General features: G+C 38.8%; 1 protein-coding gene across 2 annotated transcripts; it reads right to left on the reverse strand.

Moving 5' to 3' along the window:
• Positions 1-1,973: 1,973 nt before the first annotated feature.
• On the reverse strand, positions 1,974-24,027 carry LOC127652068 (replication factor C subunit 1-like). 2 transcript variants are annotated; one of them, XM_052138123.1, is made up of 24 exons: positions 23,851-24,027; positions 23,623-23,697; positions 22,609-22,675; positions 22,372-22,464; positions 21,941-22,251; positions 21,785-21,850; positions 20,894-20,971; positions 20,505-20,813; positions 20,175-20,282; positions 19,894-20,073; positions 19,041-19,145; positions 17,235-17,613; positions 16,074-16,183; positions 15,578-15,692; positions 15,322-15,410; positions 12,407-12,544; positions 12,117-12,212; positions 8,968-9,066; positions 8,725-8,879; positions 8,405-8,522; positions 5,813-5,958; positions 5,503-5,716; positions 5,126-5,308; positions 1,974-2,723 (listed from the first exon to the last, which is right to left on the reverse strand). In XM_052138123.1, the coding sequence occupies exons 1-24, from the start codon at positions 23,851-23,853 to the stop codon at positions 2,616-2,618; spliced, it is 3,345 nt and encodes a 1,114-aa protein (XP_051994083.1). In that variant the 5' UTR covers positions 23,854-24,027; the 3' UTR covers positions 1,974-2,615. The 2 variants fall into 2 exon arrangements, with proteins under 2 accessions (XP_051994083.1, XP_051994082.1); XM_052138122.1 differs by having other exon boundaries at positions 23,593-23,697; positions 23,851-24,026.
• Positions 24,028-24,740: the final 713 nt, after the last annotated feature.

The following is a 24,740-nucleotide window of genomic DNA, read 5'->3' on the forward strand; positions in this document are numbered from 1 at the left end:
GCACTCTGGAATATTCAGACGTCCTGTTCAATGGAAGTGTTAGCCTTGCTTTTTAATTCACTTTTCAAACTGTACTTCGAGATTAGTATTTGCACTGTTTTTCAATAGGATGTCTCTTGAAAAAATGTGGGTTAAATGTGTGTACTAGAGTTCTCATTTTGAGACTATTACCCTTGAACATGGCTCCACTGGGCTTAGCTTCAGTATTGTGGGAGGATTTGGCAGTTCCCATGGTGATTTGCCCATCTAGATAAAAAATATTTTCCCCAAGGTATACAGGAAACAGACAAACCTCAACACACTTTGTGCGATTGACCTACATGAAACTAAAACCTTTAGGTTTAGAGTTAAAACTGAAATGGTTCAACTTTCAGTGTTAAAATGCTTTCTATCATCTCAGCTTAATAAATACAACTATAAGTAAGTGCTTTGTAGGTTGATTTTCATCCTGCCGAGGGTTGCCAACTGTCCCGTATTTCGCCTGAAATAACAAAATGTCCAAACACCTCCACCCCTGGGATGGTTCAGTCACATATTTAAAAGAACAGTTCAACAAAAAATTAAAATTCTCGCCCTCATGTCATCCCAGATGTGTGTGACTTTCTTTCTTCAGCAGAACATAAATGAAGCTTTTTAAAAGAATATTTCAGCTCTGTAGGTCCATATAATGCAAGTGAATGGTGGCCAGAACTTGTAAGCTCCAAAAAGCACATAAAGGCAGCATAAAAGTAATCCATGTGACTCCAGAGGTTTAATCCATGTCCTCAGAGACGATATGATAGGTGTGGGTGAGAAACAGATCAATATTTAAGTCCTTTTTACTATAAATCTCCAAATTTTACAAGCCCCAAACAGTTATTGACTATATGCATGAAAAATGCGAATCACAAAAAAAAAAAAAAGTGAAAGTGGAGATTTATAGTATAAAAAAAAAAAAAAAAAAAAAAGTATCTTTCTCACCCATGGATTAAACCACTGTAGTCGTATGGATTACTTTTATGCTGATTTTATGTGCTTTTTGGGGCTAAATTCTGATTATCATTCACTTGAATTGTATGGACCTGCAGAGCTGAAACAGTCTTCCAAAAATCTTCATTTGTGTTCTGCAGGAGAATCTGGGATGGCATGAGGGTGAATAAAAATGAAATGATTTTCATTTTTCACTATAAAAGCTCAAAATGTCCCATATTAAAGCCATGTGTCACGTATTTAAGTGTTTAAAATGCTCAAGTGTCCTGTATTCGCATGGCAGCAAGTTGGCAAATAATCCATGTCTTCTGAAGTGATACAATAGGTGTGGGTGACGAACGGATCACTTTAACATTCTTCATGCATATCACCCCCTACTGGGCAGGAAGAACTTTCTAGCAAAAATTACTTAAATATTGAACTGTTTCTCACCCACACCTATCGTATCACTTCAGAAGACATGGATTAAACCACTGGAGTCTTATGGAGTACTTTTATGCTGCTTTATGTGATTTTTGCAGCTTCAAACGTTTGGCACCCATTCACTTCCATTGTATGGACCTACAGAGCTGAGATATTCTTCTAAAAATCTTCATTTGTGTTCTGGTGAAGACAGAAAGTCACACACATCTGGGATGGCATGAGGGTGAGTAAATGATGGGAGAATTTTCACTTTTGTTTGAACTATTCCTTAACTCATGGATGTATATGCACTTGTATAATACATTTCATGTTATTGCTGTAAATAATAATGTATTAAAGTCTTCACATTAGTCATTAGTCTACATGCATTGAGAGGTATAATGCAAAAATGCTCATTTTAGTTCCTGTAAAAATAAATTTCCTGCAGCTTTTTACTCCCAAATATAAGACCGTAATTAAAGTATAATTTAGATGTTTTTTAACATTCTGGGCCACCAACATCTGATCGATTCTTCTGATGTGTATCTTCAAGTAGAATGAGCCATGAAGATAATTACAATAAGCAAACAATCCAGCACCATGACTTAATCCTCATTTTAATTATTAAATCGAACACAGTTGTCATTAACAGAGTAATCTTCAGGTTTATAATACACACTATCAGTCTGTATTCAAAATTACTGCAATTCTTAGAAAATCTGTAACACTAGGAAAGGGAGATTATTTGGATATACAAACGCTAATATGGCAGAAAGATATATACATTTTGCTCTTGTGTGGCCACTGAGCTGGCATCCAAAAAGAAAAGTGGGCAAGTATGACTTTGTGTTTGAAAACAAGAGGAGCGAATATATTTCAACACTCATATTTTGTTATCATGATGCAAGAGTGAGATGAAATGAAGTGACCTTTAATAATGTATACCTTTCAGATAAATATACCATTAAATCCAAGTGTTAACAGTATGATGCATGTGATAAGTCTGATGAATAGTGAACTATATATTTTGTGAAGTGTGTGGTCCACCCCCTGCTCCTGGTCCCTGCAGTGTCCACTCTGCTGAAAGCAGCTTAAATTGAGTGATGGTTTTCAGGAAGTGCACAAGTATGAGTCACAGACCAAACGTTCTGTTTATAGAGCTGATGTCATCCCTACTTCACCCACTCACATCTTAATGAAAACAGAGAGAGGAGGGGCTTCTGTCTCTTTCTCCATCCTCATGTTTATCTCAATCTCTGTTCTTTTCCTTTTCCTTTACCCTTGCCTTTTCCCTTCCCAGAATCCCCGGCTTTCGCCTGCTTGGGCTCTTTTGCTGGTTTGGCTTTCTTCTGCTGTAGAAATGGGAAAACATAGATCACATAAATAGCGGTGTGCATTCTAACTATTCTGAATGATCACTAACAAACGTGGCAAAACGTCCCACTACTGCCAAGAGAAACACTGTTCAAGACAGGGTTACTTTAAATTTGGATAGTAACTTTTAGAGGCCAAGCACATGTGCAATTAGTGAAACTAGAGTGCTGTAAACATAACACGCTCAGCTCATTAGCCTCACACATGCTTATGGGTATCATATCACAGTTTCGATTATATGTTGATTAAATGTTGTTGATTAAATGAAACCATAAAGGGAACTATAAAGTATAAAGCTGGGTGCACACAATGATTTTTAGGATCCTTTATGATTGTTGCTTGTCAGACTGTATATGATACCAGTGAGATGTTGGGTAATAATTCATGGCACACTGGGCAACATTATGCAAGACTGTACGATAGGGTTGGGTAATATGTAAAAATATATTTTATCGATAATCGGCATAAAAAATATTGCAATATATATTTTCGTCAAGCCCCCCCCCTGCTGAGGGTCGTGAATATTTTTGCTTCATTGATTTAGCTTTAAAAATGTAATACATTTATTGAAACATAAATGTAAACAAACAAAAAAAAAAAAAAAAAAAGACATTTCTGAATTCAAATTGCACTTTAAACAAAACGAAAAAAGCTCCGTCTCCAACGGCCCCATTTGCCATCACGCAGGAATCCGTCAACGACAACAGGTGGAAAATTACTAATAGCCGACAGATTATATCACACCTGGAGTCGCGAGTTTGAACCTAGGGCGTGCTGAGTGACTCCAGCCTGGTCTCCTAAGCAACCAAATTGTCCCTGTTGCTAGGGAGGGTAGAGTCACATGGGGTAACCTCCTCGTGGTCGCAATAATGTGGTTCTCGCACTCAATGGGGCACGTGGTGAGTTAGCAGTGGATGTTGTGAAGCCTCCACATGCGCTATGTCTCCGCAATAAGGGGCTCAACAAGTCACGTGATAAGATGCGCGGATTGACGGTCTCAGACGTGGAGGGAACTGAGTTTCGTCCTCCGCCACCCGAATTGAGGCGAGCCACTACGCCACCACGAGGACTTATATTTATTTGTTTAATAGGCATGTAATAAGCGGGATAATGTACAGTCAAAGTGACCGTACATTATCCCTTACTTAATAACATGAACAATCAATGAAAAATATTTTTACAGATTTTTTAATAGATTTTTAAAAACAAAAGTTGTATTTGACCCCTTTTACACCTGCCATTAAGATCAGATCACATGTGGTAGGCGATAAATACAGGTCTAAACGGGGTCGAAAATGTTTTGTGATCGGACCACATCTGAAAGTGGTCAAAAACACACGTGACCACATCGCATTTGAGGTGTAAACGCTAATTGCGTCCTGAATGCATGCGTCCCAGGCAGCAGTGAAGCACCACCCCTCACCTGTCAATCAACCGCTGCACTAAACAAGAGTTTAAACTTTGCCAGTGACGAGTGGTTTAAAAGAAAATAACCAGATGCATCTGGGAGAAACAACGTTTTTAGCACTTCCTCTTTTCTGACTTTGTTGTGCTTTAATGTCATGCAGTAACATGATGCATCTAGTTATGAAATGCAGACCCGACCCTCAAAATCTGAACACAAGTGGCCACAGGTGACGCATTTAAGTGCCCAGGTGTAAACAATGAGGTGTCTCACCAGACCACCGAGACACATCCTAATTCCTAACAATGAACAATTGTATTTTTAATAACTAACATTAACATTCTCCCCTTTTCTCCCCAATTTGGAACGCCCAATTTCCAATGCGCTCCCAAGTCCTCGGGCTGGCGTAGTGACTCGCCTCAATCCGGGTGGCGGAGGACGAATCTCAGTTGCCTCCAAGTCTGAGACCATCAATCAGCCCATCTTATCACGTGGCTTGTTGAGCGCGTTACCGCGGAGACATAGCGCGTGTGGAGGCTTCACAACTCACCATGCGCCCCACCGAGAGTGCGAACCACATTATAGTGACCACGTGGATGTTACCCCATGTGACTCTACCCTCCCTAGCAACCGGGCCAATTTGGTTGCTTAGGAGACCTGGCTGGAGTCACTCAGCACACACTAAATTCGAACTTGTTACTCCAGGTGTGATAGTCAGCATCTTTGCATGCTGAGCTACCCAGAACCCCTTAAAAATATATCGTTAATTGTTTGTTCATGATACATAATGCATTAACTAATGTTAACGAATGGAACCTTATTATAAAAGTGTTAAGATTTCTTTCAGGGAAAGGTACACAGAAGCAAAAATCTTGAGAAAGTGTCCTCCAAATAAGATCACAAACATTTTATACTGGAATATTGATGGAAAGTTGTCGGAGATGAGAACCGCTGGATGGCTCTTTTGATATTTACCTTGATCATGGCATCTGTGGTAAGCCCGTCCTCTTCCTCCTCTTCCTGGGGCTGAGATTCATTGTCAAGGTCTCCAACAAGCTCAGGGTCAACGGCACCTTTACGGCTTTTCTTAACCACGTGTAAGGAGTATGGAGTTAGATGGGACTCCTTATTGTATGCTCGTGTAAAAGCAGCTTTCACCTGCAGAGCGAGACAACGGAGGGAAAAACAGAGCTGATTGTGGCAGGCTGTCAGCACCTTCAGATGTTTTACAGTTGAAGCACAATTAACTCAAATAGAACAGGCATCTGTCAAAGCAATGAACTGTCAACTGGGCCATCGGAAGAATACCTCTACAATACGCTTCGAAAATGAAAGGACTTGCAAACACACACCTTGGAGTCTAGTTTAGAGTAAGGATCTGGCTGTCCGCCCCATGTAATGATCTCCATCATGTTATCAACATCCTCTTTGATGATGTTATAACTGTCCATAAGCGTAACACTCTGACTGGCTCCCTCTGCACCATGGGACTGAAGAGGCTCCAATATTGCTGAATGCAAATATGGCAGGTAATCCAGATTTATTGATTCCTTACTGCTTAACGTCCTGCAAAATGAGGAAAAAGGAAGTTAGGCACAATGCATGTGTTTATAACTCCATACTGCATGGAGGAAAGGAGGAAGAGTGTGTGTGCTGTCTCACTTTAGACTCATGTGTGAAGCGAGCTCCTGTATGATGCGGCTGTGTTTGCCAGCTGATGAGAATTTGCCCAACCAGCTGGGAAAGGTTGGAAACTGACTCATATAACCTCGCATCAGTTCCCCAGGCAACACGCTCGCATAGATCGCCTGGAAACAAATACACATAAATGTTGAAAAAACTTGAATTTGTTAGCACAAACCTATGCAAAACAACTTGACCTCAAAAGTCTCAATTGCTCCCAAAAAACTAGTGAGCTACCTACAAATGCAGCATTTTAGGCTGTTTCACAGGCAACTTAACTATGCTGCCTTCTAAGATAGCTCATTTTAGCCAAATTATAAGGCAGCATGTATCATTTGTAGAGAATGCGGTCCCAGAATGCAGTGAAAAAAATCCATGATGAATAGAGGTATACCGATATATCGGTTTTACTGATTAATCGGTGCCGATAGTTGCTTTTTGGAACTATAGTTATCTGCAAAAATCGATGCCGATAGTTTTTTCATCATTTCGTCATTTCATAATAAGAGTCCTCGGTCTGTTTCAGGCTTGTTTATACTTAAAAATCCAGTGTTATGCACCAAATATGAATTTCTTCTGGTTATTTTGGGGATTTTGGTTGAAAAATAAACTGCTTCTGGGATTTTATTTATTTAGGACTCTTTGTGTGTGCCCAACATAGTAAAGGATGAATAAGACATTTTTGTTGACATTCTGTAAATCAGCCGATTAATCGGTTATCGGCCTTTCCCACCACCTTTAGTTATCGGAATCTGCAAAATCCACTATCGGTCGACCTTTAATGATGATGATGGCAAACGATGCGAGAGAAATGATGACTAAATAATCGTATGTTTCCATTAATATTGAAAAGTATTCATTAAAAATTAGTTATTTTACCCAATGTTTTGTGCTATGTATTTTTAGCTTTTTAGAGTATCCCGTCTCTATTGAAATCAATTGCGAAGAGTCTCCTGTGCTGAGAACTCTTTGTGTTGCTGCCCATGTAGAACAATTATGAGGTTCCATGACGATGGCTTAAAGGGATAGTTCAGCCAAAAACGAAAATTCTCTAATTTTATACTCACCCTTGTTATATCCCAGGTGTGTATGACTTTCTTTCTTCTGCAGAACACATTTGAAGAAAAATAGTAAAACATCTCAGCAGGTCCTTAAAATGCAAGTGGATGGCGATTTCTATTTTTCAAGCTCCAAAATCACAGACAGTGAGCAGAAATGTCATCGATACGACTCCAGCGGTTAAATTAACGATTTCTAGAGCGACACGGTCGTTTTTGGTGCGGAAAAAAAAATACATGTTTTAATTTTTTTTTATAACGTTTTTCTCCCAATTTGGAATGCCCAATTCCCACTACTTAGTAGGTCCACATGGTGGCGATGTTACTCACCTCAATCTAGGTTGCGGAGGACAGGACTCAGTTGCCTCCACTTCTGAGACCGTCAAACTGCACTTCTTATCATGTGACTCGTTGTGCATGACACCACAGAGACTCACAGCATGTGGAGGCTCTTGCTACTTTCCGCGGTCCATGCACAACTCACCACACGCACCATCGAGAGCGAGAACCACTAATCGAGACCACGAGGAGGTTACCCCATGTGACTCTACCCTCCCTAGCAACCGGGCCAATTTGGTTGCTTAGGACACCTGGCTGGAGTCACTCAGCACGCCCTGGATTCAAACTCGCGACTCCACGGTGTGGTAGTCAGCGGCAAAAAAAATATACATATTTAAGTAGTTTTATTAACTCTAAATCATGCGTCCGGTCAGCAAAAATAAGCATGTGTGATGTAATAGCGTTTGAATAATTTTAAAACATGCGAGAACTGAAGCATATGCGTCATAGCTGGAAGAGCAGCGCTGTTTACAAGTGAGGAGGAGGACCGCTGTAAAGTAGCTTAGTTGGTTTTGGTTTAGATCTGTATTTATCTGTTTCTTTACTCGCAATGGTGTATTTGTGTGCTTATCCTGGATGTCTCAACCGAGAGGAGAACATAAGATTATGTCTGTATCATGGCAATGCAAATACGACACGAGAGACCACTTCCACCCTCTCATGAAGCTTCCCGGACGTGTTGGAATGCAGTTAAAATAATTATCTTTTTGCACTTCTAAAGTGATCGCCTTGCTTAAGAAGACATTCATTTAACCGCTGGAGTCGTTTGGATGACGTTTATGCTGACTGACTGTGATTTTTGGAGCTTCAAAAGAGAAATCTCCATTCACTTGCATTTTAAGGACCCACTGAGCTGAGATATTTTTCTATTATTCTTCAAATGTGTTCTGCTGAAGAAAGAAAGTCAAACACACCTGGGCTATCATGAGGGTGAGTAAATAATGACAATTTTCATTTTTGGTTGAACTATCCCTTTAGGGAGGCAGCTCACTAGGTTTTGGAACAGTGTTTATGTGAACACATTTTGTAATTAGTTACAAATCAGTGCAATAAGACTCTAATCTTTGTCGCCTCCAAAGTGACTACTTTAGGCCCTTATTATCAGAGAACTGAAACAGCAATCAAAGCTGTTTACATGTCAAGGATGATGAGTTGTAGGTGCGGTGTGTATTACCTGTGTGGGAAGCAAAGACCAGGTCTGTCTGGAGCGGATCTGTTTGTCTACTAAATCACCATCACAAATGCTGTCTGCTGCTTTACTCAACAACACCAAATGATTCTTCAGATTTCCCCTGACAAACAACAAATGGCACACTTACAGTAAGTCATTACACTCACTCACATCATTACTCTCTCCTATGCAGTTAGATGAGACTTTTTTTAACTTATGCAACATGCTTTAGAAGACTTTGTGTTTAATATGCAAGCTTTGCCCAGCTGTTACTGCCCATACACAGTTAGCTTTGCGTGTTTGTACGCGTGTCTAAAACGTACCCTGCTGCGGCTGGTCGGACATGTATGTAGTTCTCTTGTACAAACAGTGGTGCTAAGGAGTAGTCGTGGAAGAAAAGGTCTGACTTGTCAATCAAAGACATGTGGGCAGTTTCCTCTCCCGAGGCAAACACCTTCCGGCACACATCAAACGGACCCTGTACACATAAACAGAGTGTAGTTAAATCGTCAATCCACCCAGAATATTACAGCAGGTGTCTTGTATTGCAGAACGTGCACAAGTACCAGTTTCATGTCCTTCTTAGCATTGTTAGCATCAGCTTTGGCTTGGTCATAGGTCATGACTTTGTCTTTAGCAGACCACATGCTCAGATTATGCAGCACCTAAGAGTAGAAATAACAAAATATCACTAGGGGCACCTTTAATCAAGTTTAACAACTAGAAAATTAATGGCATAAATGCGTTTTTAATCATCCGAGTTAGATGCCCAAAACTCTGTGTAACGATGCAATGCCGCATAAAAGCCAAAGTAAATTATACCTGTTCTGACCCAACTCAAACCCTAGTATCAAAGGCAGTTCTGATGCTGCTTTGGTTCTGTGCAAATGAAATACAGCACCAGATCAATCTTAAAGGGACAGTTCACCCAAAAATGAAAATTCTCTCATCATTTACTCAGACGTATATGACATTCTTTCTTCACCAGAACACATTTGAAGAAAAATATCCTAGCTCAGTAGGTCCTTAAAATGCAGGTGGATGGTGATCAGACAATTGAAAGTCCAAAAATCACAGACAGTCAACATAAACGTCATCCATACGACTCCAGCGGTATAAATTAATGTCTCCTAAAGAGAAACTGTTTTGTTTGGTGCGGAAAGGATCAATATTTAAGTACTTTTTAAATATAAATTGGTCAGCAGCAGAAGCAGCGTTCATTTGTCACACATTATACATTTGCACATATACATCCCAGCTAAGCTGGCGTCAAAGCGCAAGGTGCAGATGCGGTCAAGGGGCATGCTCAAGGGCCCAACAGTTGCATTTTAGTGGTGCTGGGGCTTGAACCCCTGACCTTTTGGTCAGTAACCCAGCGCCTTAACCGCTGAGCCACCACTGCCCCATGTGGTGTAATCGTTTTGAGTAAAGAAACAGATAAATACAGACCAAAATCAACCAAGCTACTGCACAGCGTTCCTCCTTCTCCCTTGTAAACAGCTACTTTTCTGGGTGTTGCACGCGTGCTCAGTTCACGCGTGAACATGCCAACGCAATTACGTCACACGCGCATTCTGTTGCTAACAGAAGTGATGCATTATAGTTAAAAAGTACTTAAATATTGATCTTTTTCTCACCAAAAGCGATCGTGTCGATTTAGAAGACATTAATTTAACTGGAGTCGTATGGATGACGTTTATGCTGACTGACTGCAATTTTTGCATTCACTTGCATTTTAACCTCTTAACCAGCACCCCTATTTTTGAGAATTTTCGGAAAATGACATACCCAAATACAAATGTCTGTAACTCCTAAACCATATGCTCCACATTCATAACTCTGATATTTTTTTAAACTAGACACTTGAAACTTTGTTACCCAAGAGTCATATTAATTCAAAAGTAGCATAGGAACAGAGTAAAACAAGGTCAAATTTACATGAAAGTGACTCACGATTTCTATGAATGAACTTCATTTAGGGAAAAATGTATCAGACTTTTATGTTAAAGGCCTGAAAACACCATAAAGATAAAACTGAATGTCTGACCATGTTCTGATTCAAATTTGAAGATGATACTCCCAAAAATGTAGTTTCTGTAAGCTTTTATTCAGGGAAAGTCTAGGCGTCCTTTCCAAAAGGCCATTTGGAGACTGTAATCTCATATCTTGCTAGTCTTCTCCACTGTAATTTTATAATCAAAACCATCTTCACCTGACTTCTTGTAATCCTTTCCTTCCATTTTTGTTATATTATATGCATCATAAATATAATGTGTGTGTGATATAAATATTATGTCTTTATGTATAATATACAGCTATCACCTAGCTACTCGTGTAGCCTCGTGTCTTTGCTAGTCATTTTATAATCAAAAACATGATATGAACAGAAAAACTGCCAATACTTCATAAATATAAAAACTCAAGACGATGTGTTTCAACTTAGCGATCTAATACGGGATCGAGTCCATGGAGACCGCAGGTTCTGACCCGTGTGCAAAGTTTCAAGAGTTTTTGAGCATGTTAAGAGCCCCAAAAGTGCCCCGTAAGTCGTAAAAAAAATAAAATAAAAAAAATAATAATAATAATAATAATAATAATAATAATAATAATGCTGTCAGTAAAATGACTAAGAGCGACGCAGTGGACGCTACTTGTATTAGACCTATGTATTAGACAGATCTTCTGAGGTAAACTAAGCAAACTGTCAATCACTTCATTCGTGTTTTAGTTGGTTAATACTCCCATCCATCAAAATTTTGCTGACAAGACATTGGGTGGCTTTTATCCAGTCAAAAACCGAGGTGCGAGAGTGACAGGTCAGAAACAGTCCAAACTACGGGGGAGAGATGGTTTTTGAACATTGGAATACAAATTAGAATCGATATTTCATTGAAAGTGAACATGATGGATTACTCTAACTGGAAGCTCATGAAAACTGAGGAGGATATTTAGTTTTTTCCCTATTTTTTTGTTGTTTTGGATTAAAAAGTGGGATGCATTTTGAAGAGTAGACCCTTACATTGAAATGTATGCTGGTGTTTCTTGGATTCGTCTGAACTGATCTGAACCATAGGAGATGAAAGATAAGTATTGCCGTTCATTTTGTTCATATTTACAGGGTCGGTCTGTCAGCATTTTATTGAACCCTTTCCTCTCTGGTGTATTGATTGCAAAAACAAGTTCAGAGCGTGATTCTTGAGTGTTTTAGCTTTCAAATGATGCATAGTTTATGATAGTTGATTGAATATTTGTTATAAAACAAAGGTAATAAAATTATAAACACCCCCCCAGGGCCCGCCGGCGCCCCCCTGCTGGTTAACAGGTTAAGGAACTACTGAGCTGAGATATTTTTCTATTTTTCTTCAAATGTGTTCTGCTGAAGAAAGAAAGTCAAACACACCTGGGATATCATGAGCATGTGAGAATTTAAATGTTTGGGTGTACTGTCCCTTTAAAGTGTTGTTGTCATGATAGAGCATGTATATAATAATTTATAGCTTAATATTTAAAAGTATAACTTCATATTTTCATTCACTTCCTTCTGTTTTCATCATTTTAATTATAAAGCATGAATTTCATAACATTATTTATGCAATTGCTGTGTAAATGCATTTATGCACAGTCTTTGTGATAACTTGGTAAATATGCCACTTCAGATGCAGCTTCTGTGCCATGTTTGCATTGTAAAGATAGCTTATGTTTGTTTATATGATACCTGTCGAATATCCTGATTGGATGCCAAGATGACTTCATTCAGTGCTGGGGGTGGGATCTTCAGACCCTCTTTGAAAGCTATAGACATCACAGCCGCCTGATTGAACGAAAACAGAACCAGAAAGAAAAAGATACATACTCTGAACAGACATTTTTCATTGCTGATATATTTACAATCAATACATTTGCATTCTCACACACAATAACAAACCAAAAATATCGAGATGCATTCTCATACATTTACATAAGAGATGGATTTTTATGATAATCATACCAAATGTCATTCAGTACCTTGATCTGCTCAACACGGGGTCTCTGGAATCGCAGGTCGTAGCAGTAGTTGGCCAACGAGCGGATCTTCTGATGATTGCGGTCATTGCACATGCAGACGATGGGAATCTTTGACTGCTTTATTAGACCGATCATCTCCTGCGAGGGTCAAAGGGCAAAGCACAAGAGTTAACTGCTGCCTCAGTGTCACTGTAAACACTGACTATGCTCAGAACAGCATATGCTTGGGTTTAAGGTTGCTCCAATACCAACATTTTGGCTTTGGTATGATACCAGCACTGGTACATTGGAATCGATGCTAAATCGATACTATAATCAACAAATAAAAAGCCTCAGATTTGACTTGATTAAAAGAACTGCATAAAGTCTCACAGATACAAATTATGCGTTTTCCGTTTGAATATTTCTGGATTCCATGTTAAATGTTTTAATTAAATAATATGATCAAATGGTGTTTAATCAAAATCATACATACATCTTTAATCAAATAAAAATATATTTAGGTTTTTTTTTTTTTTTGGGCAAATAAAATTCTGCACAACAGAGCTTCACAGTATTAATGAAAACTTTAATTAAAAAAAATCTGATGGCACAAGGTTGCTATGCCTGAATCACCACATGCTGATAATACACATGCATTTGTCATTTTGCTTACAGATAATAATAATAATAAAACCATTTAATTTTATACAATTGTTATGAGTATTATTGCTACTTTTTGAAGATGACATTTTTATACAGAAGTTATAATTTTCTGTCAACAATTTCTTGCATCCAGTTGAATTGAGCTTTCATGTTAGCGGGACTTTTATTTTGACAAATCTTTGAGTTCTTCCTTTTTTTGACGGGTTATTTATATCAATTAATACTGGGATAATCCCATCGCGACTCTCGAGCTTAAGGAGGAGTTTAAGTGTAAACAGCCGTTTATACACTATACACAGGGTTGCGTTTGTGTGAGTGTGTGTGTGTGTGTGTGTGTGTGTGTGTGTGTGTGTGTGAGCGAGTGGCACCTCTTGTTCATTCTGTAGAGTGCAGCGCATGTGACTGTATATTATTTAATTAAATTACATCCTTCTGCTGTTTTATGATCACACTTGGCCATATCCAGAGGTTTAAAAAAATAAATAAAAAAAAATCATCAAATTGTCACTGATTCCATCTCAAATTTGTCACATTTAATTTTGCTATTGAGAGCATACTGTAATATGGTACTGAAATTAGCAACAAGATAATATCCTGACATTTTCATTTTTTTGGTATCGCGAAACTTCGTTAGTACCAGTAAACCGCATACCGGTACTAACGAAATATCACGATACCAACATTTTTGAAACGGTACGATATCTAGTTCATAATTTCAGTCTCCAGTATAGTGCTATTAGCTAAATTTTAGAGGATGTGAATTTTTTGTATATGAAATCAATGACAATCTGACAATGAATCGAATTCCAATCTCGATATGGCCAAGTGTAATCATTGAACAGCAGACAGATGTTATTTAATTAAATAATAGATCGTCTGCATGCGCTGTGCACTTAAGAACGGGAGCTGCCGCTGTGCTCTCTATCACACACACACACAAACAGATCGCGCAAAATGCTCAATGCGGTTTGTTTAGTGCTTGGGCAAACTAATGTGAATTTATTCTCCAGGGAATTTTCAACTCGCGAGTATTTCAGCATTTCATTTGGAATGCCGAGCTTACTAAAAACTACCGTCAAAAACAGGAAGAACTCAAAGGTCCGTCAAAATAAAAGTGTTTCACTGGATGTGTAATTTATGCCTTAATAATAAATAGTTTTGTTATTATTATGACTAATATATATATATATATTTATTAGGACTGTTGGTTTAATGCATTAATTCAGTGCGATTCATTTTATTAAAAATAGCACGTTGCAACAAGTAACGCAATTAATCGCAATGCCCCCGGACCGTAACAAGAAAGATTCCTGAGAAATGCAAGCTTGTAGTACCACCTGTTTACTCCAGAGGGCAGTAAGTGAAACTTCATCTATGTGGCAATGCACAGTTTATACAGTGAACAAAACACTTCAGCAGCAACAACACAAACATGAGTTACATTCTTGCGTTCAAAACACTTGATGGAGCGCAAATCCAAACTAAGAGATCTCAAGATGTGTTTTAAGTATTAAACTATATTTAACGTGACACAGTGACCTAAAAATGTGTGTTTATGATGCAACACACCCGAGACGCTACACAAGCATGTCTGACGCAGGTGTACATTGCCGGTCCTTAAACAAGCCCTCATAATAAATCTCCAACTGATTGACAAATTCACTTGTGTAATGGATTACTGTGAACTGTTGATCAATGATTGACTTATGATCAATAATATGATAGTAAACAATACATTGTATTCTAAAACCACTTTTTGTATCGTCTTATCAACGATTAACTCTTCTGCCACGAGAATATAATGCATTTTAATTATCTGAATATTTATTTATTTTATATATATATATATTTAAAGATAACTATGTATAATTATTTCATCATTATATATTGAATCATTTGAGGGGCTTTCTCAGCAAATAATTAATCCGGACACCATGTAATTAATTCAATTAAAAATTGTAATCGATTGACAGCCCTAACACACACACACACACACACACACACACACACACACACACACACACACACACACACACACACACACACACACACACACACGCCAGAACATTAAAACCACCTGTCTAATATTGTGTTTTTTTTTTTTTTACTACGGTCAAAATATATACGGTGCAGTAATTAGTTAGTAAGCTAGTATTCCATTCTGAACATGAATCCATAAACATTTAAACACCATCTAGTCCAATTTGCTCCTTGAGCACCACCTCTAGGAGAGAGAGAGAGAATGCAAGTCAATGAGTATGTATATTTACCTGAATTCCTCCTCTGTCTTCATTTCCTGCCATCCCATCCACCTCGTCCATTATAAGGACGTGTTTATTGCTCACAGTCTGAGATGCACCTGACACCATTAAACACAGACACACACTGTTTATATTATAATCATTTGCCAATCTAAGTCTCAAAGCTTATTGGTTACAATCAATAGTGAAATTTAGCGGTCTGAGGTTCAACAAAGCTGTTTCACAGATGCTACCAGATTTATTAGCTGTTAATGGAGTAAATTACCAGTATAGAAGTTCTTAATGCTGGTGTTGTTGAGTGATTCTGCAATCACTTCTTTTAAACTGTTCTTACTGCGGGTGCAGCTCGCATTCATCTCCACGTAGCTGTAACCCAACTCCTACAAACACACATGGCACTCTTTTAATGCTTTATACTAATCTCAGTATGGCAGTGATGAAATGTTAAAGGAATATTCCGGATACATGATAAGTTGATTCGACAGCTTTTGTTGCATAATGTTGATTACCAACATTAACTTTGACTCATCCCTCCTTTTCTTTAAATAAAAGTACAAATCTTGGTAACAGTGAAGCGAATGGGGGCCAGTCGATTTCATAAGCATAGCCACAAGATGTATTTAAATTCACTCACAAATGATTAAAACATGGATTCAATGCTTAACACACTTATGAATGATTACTCGCGTTAGGTTTTTAAAACTTAGTTAAACAAGATGTTCAGTTGCATGCATTTATGAGAGCGAGTTAAGTGAACCGACCTCACAGACGAGAGCAGCAGTAGTGGTCTTCCCAACACCAGGAGGCCCGGATAACAACGCCGCCTTAAATCCAGATCCATCATCTTTACTCCCAAACTTACCAAACTTAGCTGCCATACACAAAGAGTGAGTGAGCGTGTGAGAGAAATAAGAACAAAAATAAGAATGAGTCAAGGACAATTTAAGCTTCCACAGCTTAAATTGAATTTCAATAGATCCATTGAAGGAATACTGACTATAGATCCATTGAAGGAATACTGAGGTTACTGTCGTAACCTCGGTTTCCTGATGGAGGGAACGAGACGTTGTGTCGATGCAGTGACACTAGGGGTCTCTCTTGAGAGCCTCGGTTACCGCTTATCTTTGAGAAAAGGCCAATGAGAATTGGCGAACAGAATTTGCATGCCCCTCCCCCGGACATACGGGTATAAATGAGGGAAGCGTGCATCTGTTCAGACAGGTTTTGAGCTGAGGGGCCAAGAGTAAGGTCCCCTAGTACAGTGTTTTGGAAAGAGGGACACAACGTTTCGTTCCCTGAGGTTACGACAGTAACCGAGACGTTCCCCTTCTGTCACTCACTCGACGTTGTGTCGATGTAGTGACACTAGGGGTCCCCATTTAAAAACGCCACCACACTGGACGTGTTATGTGGACTGCTGATGCAGGTGGAAGCAAGCTGTTGCGTGCGAAAATAGCAGGTGCATCAGACTGCATGTAACATTCCCAAACGCCCCAAGAGACGCCATATAGTTCCCCATATCCCCGAGGGAGGGAAGTGACATAACTAGCCTGGGAGAAGGCTGCGCCAGCCAGTCCTGCCTCCCACACCTGGATGAATAAAACTATTAGATCTAATGTGAATAACTCTGCAAACAAAGTGGAATATGTAACTGTGCTAAAAGATACTTTGTTTTCTTGCCACCTTCGATACAGATCTGTGCATCCAACCCTGACTCCTAAAAGTAGCATGAAGCACGCCAACCAGACCGAGCTTGTTGAAGGTGGCAAGTTCACAAGTGCATTGTGGCATATGTATCCGGTCATCTGGGTATTCCATGCATATAGAAAATATGCATACTGCGCACATTTACCATAGTAGATCCTACATTCCTAAGACTAATACCCTTCCAAACATGTCTCTTAAAAACTTTAAATACTGACCTGGTGCTTTTGCATTGCCGCTGTGATTTTTATGCCAGTTTTGTAACCAACGCAGAAGTTTATTGGCACAACTCAGATCCCCTTGTTGCCCAATCAGATTCTTTAGACTGCGGGGCCGGTACTTGTCCACCCACAACAGGCTGCTCCCGTCATTGTCTGGGGTAGATGTTGTCTTGGTCTGATCAAAGCTTAAACTCTTTTTGACGTCTGAACTTGATCGAGAAGCTCCAGGTGATCCAGAGGTAGCAGCAGAGCCAGGCTTAGACTTCCCCACAAAAGGGCTTCTCTTGTTGGGGCTGGGTCCTTGTGGTGAGGCCTTTTTGGCCAGAGAAGTGGATTTGCCTCCAGAGTTTGTGGTCCTTGTTTTAGCTGATTTACACTGAAATAAGGAAGATGGATAGATTGTCAACATGCCAAATGCCTTCTGTACACATCCAGTAAACATATTTAACCTGTTTGAAAGTGAACAGCTGGTTTGAGGTCGGTTAGGGGTGTAAATATTTGCTCTGACAATGAGTCCATTACCATTTTTTCATGGTTACCTTGATTTATTTGTGGTCCTGACTGGATTCGAACATTTTGGAGAAATACATTTTTAACATACACCCTAGTGGGATATTAACAGAAAACAACACACTACATTCACAGGCTCAAGAACAGTATTTTTTACATTTGCTGAACCAATAATTGAAATAAAAATTAATTCTGACATGAACTGACAGAAAAGGTCCTTTTTCTGTCTTACATTTACAAAAATACTATTAAAATATTCCATATAAGATATCTTAATTACAATAACAATTGACTAATTTTGCCGTAATGCACACAATCATAAATATTGACACAGAAAATTGAATTCTGCAGCTTTAACTTAAAGGGGTAGTGCACCCAAAAATGAAAATTCTTAATTTACGGACCCCTCATCTTCTGCAGAACACAATTGAAGATTTTTAGAAGAATATCTCAGCTCTGTAGGTCCTTACAATGCAAGTGAATGGTGACCAGAACTTTGAAGCTCCAAAAAGCACAAAGGATTTAGTGGTTTTATCCAGGTATTCTGAAGTGATCCAAACGAATTTCGGTGAAAACAGACCAAAATCTAACTTATTTTTAAACTATACTTCTTGCCGCTATCATGATTGAATGCTCAATTACACATCCTACTGCATGACGCATGTGCAGAACACTAGATGATGCTAGGAAGTGTAATCGAGCTTGAAATCATGATCACCAAGGAGACTGCTGATGTCAAGATTTATAGTGAAAAGGAGTTATATATTGATATGTTCTCATCCGAAATTGATTGGGTCTCGTCTGAAGACATGGATTTAACCACTAGTCATATGGATTACTTCTATGCTTCCTTTATGTGCTTTTTGGAGCTTCAAAGGCCACAATTCACTTGCATTATAAGGACCTACAGAGCTGAAATATTCTTCTAAAAATCTTAATTTGTGTTCTGCTGAAGAAAGAAAGTCTGACACATCTGGGATGGGATGAGGGTGAGTAAATCACAAGATAGTTTTCTTTTTAGGGTGAACTATTAATTAAATTCATAATCTTTATTCAAATTCCAATTTTTTCTTCAGTCTTGCATGCTCGGTGTCTTGTGTGATAGCACGTGCGTAATCCTTTTGAACACACTGGATATTACCATTATATTTAGCATCGATTCATAAATGGCATAACCAGTGCATTGAATTGTCATTGTCAGATCGATGCATTGATGCATTGATGCATTTTATCCCTAACGTGTCTGCAGTGAGGGAAAGAGAAAGAACAGGAGCGTCCATGTGGGTTTCTCACCTCTGCTTCGGCTGCAATCTCATATTTGGACTTTTTGCCTGGTTTGGTTCTTATAAGATCCAACAAGTCATCTTCTGTAATAATCTTAGTGCCAATACTCTCCGCCTGAGACAGACATTACATTAACACATTACGTTAAAAGTTAATCAAATGACATTAAAACTTTAACTTAGACTCCCAAATATAAAAATAAAGGAATAAAAGCAAAACTGATGTTTGAATAAAGGAGAATAAAGGGATAGTTCACCCAAATATTTTAATTCTCTCATCATTTACTCACCCACATGCCATCCCAGATGTGTATGACTTTCTTTCTTCACCAGAACACAATTAAAACATTTTAGAAGAATATCTCAGCTCTGTTGGTCCACACAATGCAAGTGAATGGTGACCAGAACTTTGAAGCTACAAAAATCACATAAAGGATATAGAAGTAATCCAGAAGACTCCAGTGGTTTATTCCATGTCTTCAGATGAGATATGATAGGTGTGGGTGAGAAACAGATCAATATTGAAGTCCTTTTGTACACTAAATCTCCACTTTTTCTTTCACCTTCAGATGTAAAAGTAAAAGTGAAGATTTAGATGAACAAATAACTGAAATATTGATCTGTTTCTCACCCACACCTATCATATCTCATCTGAAGACATGGATTAAACCACTGGTTTCCTTCTATGTTTCCTTTATGTGCTTTTTGGAGCTTCAAAGTTCTTTCATACACATCTGGGATGGCATGAGGGTGAGTAAATGATGAGAGAATTTTCATTTTTAGGGTGAACTATCCCTTTAACAGGTTGGAAAAGTAACAAGAGAATTAGAATTAATGACATGCTGACACGTGAAAATTAAGACCTTCTCAGTCTTTGAGGCTCCGCTGTCTCGTCCCAGAACAAGATAAGTGGTTTTGCGGCTGATGTTTCCTGTGACTTTCCCGCCGTATCGCTCTATCAGTGACTTCGCGTCATCCCTCTCCAAAGACTCTAACACACCAGTCAACACAAATGCACACCCCTCCAGACAGTTCTCTGCTCCCTATAACACACAAACACGCAGTTGAAAGGATGGTAAATATGAAAGGCAATAAGAAATGGCAGATATTATTGTAATGTGAACAAAGAGAGGATCATTTTAACCTGTGGTATCTCTTTCGACCCCAGTGCTCGTGGCCCTTCTCTGTTCAGATAGTTACGGTACGCTGATGTATTTGCATGTTTCTTTTCTATGTCCTCAGGACTTATATTCTGAAAAATGAATGACAAGTTTGCTCACTGCGGGTTGTGTGCCCCATTCTCTGTAAAGCTGCTTTGGACCAACATGTATTGCAAGAAGTGTAATAAAAGTACAACTAAAGCGGAAATCTTAACTTCAGATTTAAGGTACAGTATGATGTCTCTGTAATGCCCCCGAGCACTTTTCCAAGACATGTATGTAAAGCACTAAGCAGCATAAACAAACGGAGTTACCTCTGGTTTTGTTGGTGACGTTTTAATGGGTGCACCGTCACTTTTAGGTGTTGAAGATCTTCCTGTTTTGGGCGTGGCTGCCCGCTCCGAGTAATTAGATGAAATGGGCTCCTTCTTTGGAGAGATCTTAATCTGCTTTTCACCCCTTACTAGTTTCTTCCTTTCCTCGTTCATTTGTTCCTGTTGTCTTTTCATCTGAGCCAGTTTGGAGCTAGTCTTGACGGGGCTTGTTTTAGGGGAAGGCTCCTTTAGCTTGGGCTTGGTCTCTAAGGTTTTTGCCTGAGAGGGGGAAACCGGGTCTACACGGGCCTAAGAAACAAAGAGACATAAACAAACCTATGAGGGACCTGGGTTTCTTAAAGGTTAATGGTACTTGCATATTGAAATACCTTTTTCGCCAAGGGAGCTTCATCGAGCATGGCTAATGTTCTTGCAAATTCCGCATCGTCATGGATCTGCTTCTCCATCTATCACAAATGCACACACACAGTGGCGGGTTCAGTACTATGCCTTTAGATGCATTTGAAAAATGATGATTTTTGCATGATAGTGAACTAGCTGTGAAAAACTAAGTGGCCATGTATACAACGATCAGCCATAACATTAAAACCACCTGCCTAACTTTGTGTAGGTCCCCCCTCGTGCTACCTAAACAGCACCAACCCGCATCTCAGAGATGCTACTCTTCTCAGCACAATTGTACAGAGTGGTTATCTGAGTTACCATAGACTTTGTCAGTTCAAACCAGTCTGGCCATTCTCTGTTGACCTCTCGCATCAACAAGAACTGCCGCTCACGGGATGTTTTTTGTTTTTGGCACCATTTGGAGTAAATTCTAGAGACTGCTGTGTATGCCCGTCTGGCACCAACAATCATCCATGCGATTATCTAATTAGCCAGTCGTGTGGCAACGGTGCATAAAATCACGCAGATATGGGTCAGGAGCTTCAGTTAATGTTCACATCAACCATGAGAATGGGGAAAATGTGATCTCTGTGATTTGGAGCGTGGCATGATTGTTGGTCAACTCCTGGAAAACCGTAACGTCAGTGTAAAACGGAGACCGTGGTGCTTTAACCCGCCTGCATTTTGATTCATGCTTTTCTTTTTTCTCCTTTCAGTGTTTGGGCAGGGGGTTCCTCCCTGCCACCTGTAATTAGGCTTTCTAGAAACTTAAAGATTGGCTTAATCGGGTTATGAAAATAAGGTTAACGCGTTGACATACATATCTGGAATGAGACAAAATTTTGATGAATTCTGTCAGCGTGTTCTGAACCAACCTCCATGTCTTCATCCATCTGAAGTTCTCTTGCAACGCCTTCATCACTGAACGACTCCTCGGTTACCTGGATTAGACAAAACACAGATGAGTTAGGACTTTTTCTGCACACACTCACTCACTCACTCACTCACTCTCACACGATCTCTCGACTCACTGCCTTCCTCTTGATGCTGGTACTAGCAACCATTTTCTTGTCCGATCTCTGAACACTGGAGCTCCCGAAAAAGTCCATTACTGAGGTGGGTGTCTTTTTGGGTGGGGTTGGTGCTGTCTTTGGGGAGGTGATGGAATGAGAGCTCTTCGTCCCTCCCTTCACAGCTGTGGTCGGAGATTTGGTTGGAGATTTACTGGAGGACGTTTTCACCTCTTTTGTTTTGCCCGAGTCTGATGCCTTCTTGCCTTTAACTGTTCCATTTTCTCTGGGTTTGGAGGACTTTTTCAGAGTCACAAATGTTTCATCTGAATCTGGGTATATAAAGAGAGAATGAAAGAGGAGTGCAAATGAACTGGGAGGTGTTCACATGTTGAAATAACATTGTATGAGAATGCTTTATGTTAAATGTTAATGTTTGCTGAATCTCTCACCAGAATCAGACACATAAGTCACTGGGTGTTTCTTCTCCGTGGGGGCAGCGGTCTCTTTAGTGCTCTTCTTGGTCTTCTTCTCTTCCTCAGAGTCTAAGATAAGGGTAGAGAGGGCAGTGCCTTAAAATTGTGCAGAAGAGTCAGGGACCGTCTGAAGTATTTCTGAATAATCATCTAAATAATGGGTGTCGTCATCATAATTATAACGCCAAAATTTAATGAATGTGGTTTATGCACCTGAATCAATTATGACTCTTTTCTTTCTTTTTCCAGTAGGTTTCTCGTCAGATTTGGGACTTTTGACCTTAAAAACGGCACGAGAGAGAGAGAGAGAGAGAGAGAGAGAGTATAAGTAAAGTGATCTAAAAGGATTGTCAACATTTACTGAAATAAAAAGAGCAAGAGAATTAAATATGGCATGTGTTTCTTAAAGGGATAGTGCACCCAAAAATGAAAATTCTCATTATTTACTCACCCTCATGCCATCCCAGATGTGTGACTTTCACCAGAACACAATTGAAGATTTTTAGAAGAATATGTCAGCTCTATAGGTCCTCAAAATGCAAGTACATGGTGACAATAATGTTGAAGCTACAAAAAGTACAAATAGACAGTATAAAAGTACTCCAGACGTCACCAGTGGTTTAATCCATGTCTTCAGAAGTGATATGATAGGTGTGGCTGAGAAACAGATCAATATTTAAGTCCTCTTTAACTATAAATCTCCACTCTTATTTTTAGATTCTTCTTTTGTTTGTTGGCGATTTGCATTCTTCCTGCATATCGCCACCAACTGAGCTTCTGAAGACATGGAGTAAACCACTGGAATCGTATGGATTACTTTTATGCTGTCTTTATGTGCTTTTTGGAGTGTCAAAGTTCTGGTCACAATTCACTTGCACTGATCTGAGATATTCTTCTAAATATCTTAATTTGTGTTCTACAGAAGAAAGTAAGTCAACACATCTGGGATGGCATGAGGGTGAATAAGTCATGAGAGAATTTTCATTTTTGGGTGAACTGTCCCTTTAATATTTAGAGAATCTGTACAATGATAGCTTAGTATATTCCAGTGATCCTGTGTTTGTTTTAGAGACGTTTCCTTTTACTTGGCATTATATTCAATGGCTTTAACATGATCGTACGGCTCTATAATTTGAAAAGTTGCTATGGAATAATATGTATTGTGACAAGTGCTATGCAAATGATTTTAAATTATACTGGTTTTGATTTCTGTTTCTTCTTAGTCACTTCATCAGTGCTGGTGCTTCCGTTTGAAGATTTGGGAGCCGCTGGTTTGGTGGGAGCAAAAAACCTCCGGATGTCCTGAAATGAGTGAATGACATGATGATACGTGAATCTTAGTATTAAAAAATCTTTATATACGTGCAGTAACTTCACCATTGCAAACGCAGGCTAAGTTTAGTTCTTTTGTTATATTTACATTTTAATATAGACTTTGAATGAATGAGAACTCACCATTTTTAAGCATGTGTCAATATCTTTTCTTTATTTTGGACAGATTGGAACAGTCCGCAGTCTTCTTTGGCGCCAATGATACTCAGTTCAGACGCGGCGTGATGACGTCTCTGTGACCCCTAATTAAATATTCATGACTTCCTATCTCTTGTTTACAGTGGGTTGATATTCCAAATATTATGTTGTTAGATGATGTCAAATTCATGTTAATGATAATTGTACTTTCTATTCATATAAATTATCCCACCTGTTGCTTTTGTGTTCTCAAGGTATAATGGTTGGAAACAAACCCCAAATTTAAAGGTGCACTTAAGTAATTTCTTCCTCATTAAAAAGGTTTTACTCGTAAATAAATAATTAGTCGTTTTAAAACATTTGTATGCAATGAGCCACTCACATGAGATGAGACATATCATTAACTTTATAAAAGCTGTTTTATTCTACATGGTGAAGGTCCCCTCATGGGGGCTGCCATGTTAGGATCACATGACCAGCCGAATACAACGCGCTTAAATCTTAGTCTTATTAACTGCTCTGTTATTGGACACTTTTACTCAATGATTCAAATAATTATGGCTTTATGAATTTCGCATTGATAAATGCTGCACTATAAATCCAAATATTTATATATACAAAATTAATGAGCGCACATTTAACTTCTACAGAAATACATTTAATCACAGAACTATGTATAAACTGATATTACTTCATTTTTTTATATATATATATATATGTAAATTTGCTAGCTGTATATGGTTTTGTAGATATTTCAAAGACTATTTAGCCTGTTCGAGTCAATTTTACACAAACCTGTTTGCCAATAAAAAGTGGAATTATAACCATGTTGCTTTGTCAAATTGTGAATTTTATTTAAAAACAAACAAAAAAAT

This window comes from Xyrauchen texanus, chromosome 11 (genome assembly GCF_025860055.1).
Source record: "Xyrauchen texanus isolate HMW12.3.18 chromosome 11, RBS_HiC_50CHRs, whole genome shotgun sequence".
NCBI lineage: Eukaryota > Metazoa > Chordata > Actinopteri > Cypriniformes > Catostomidae > Xyrauchen > Xyrauchen texanus.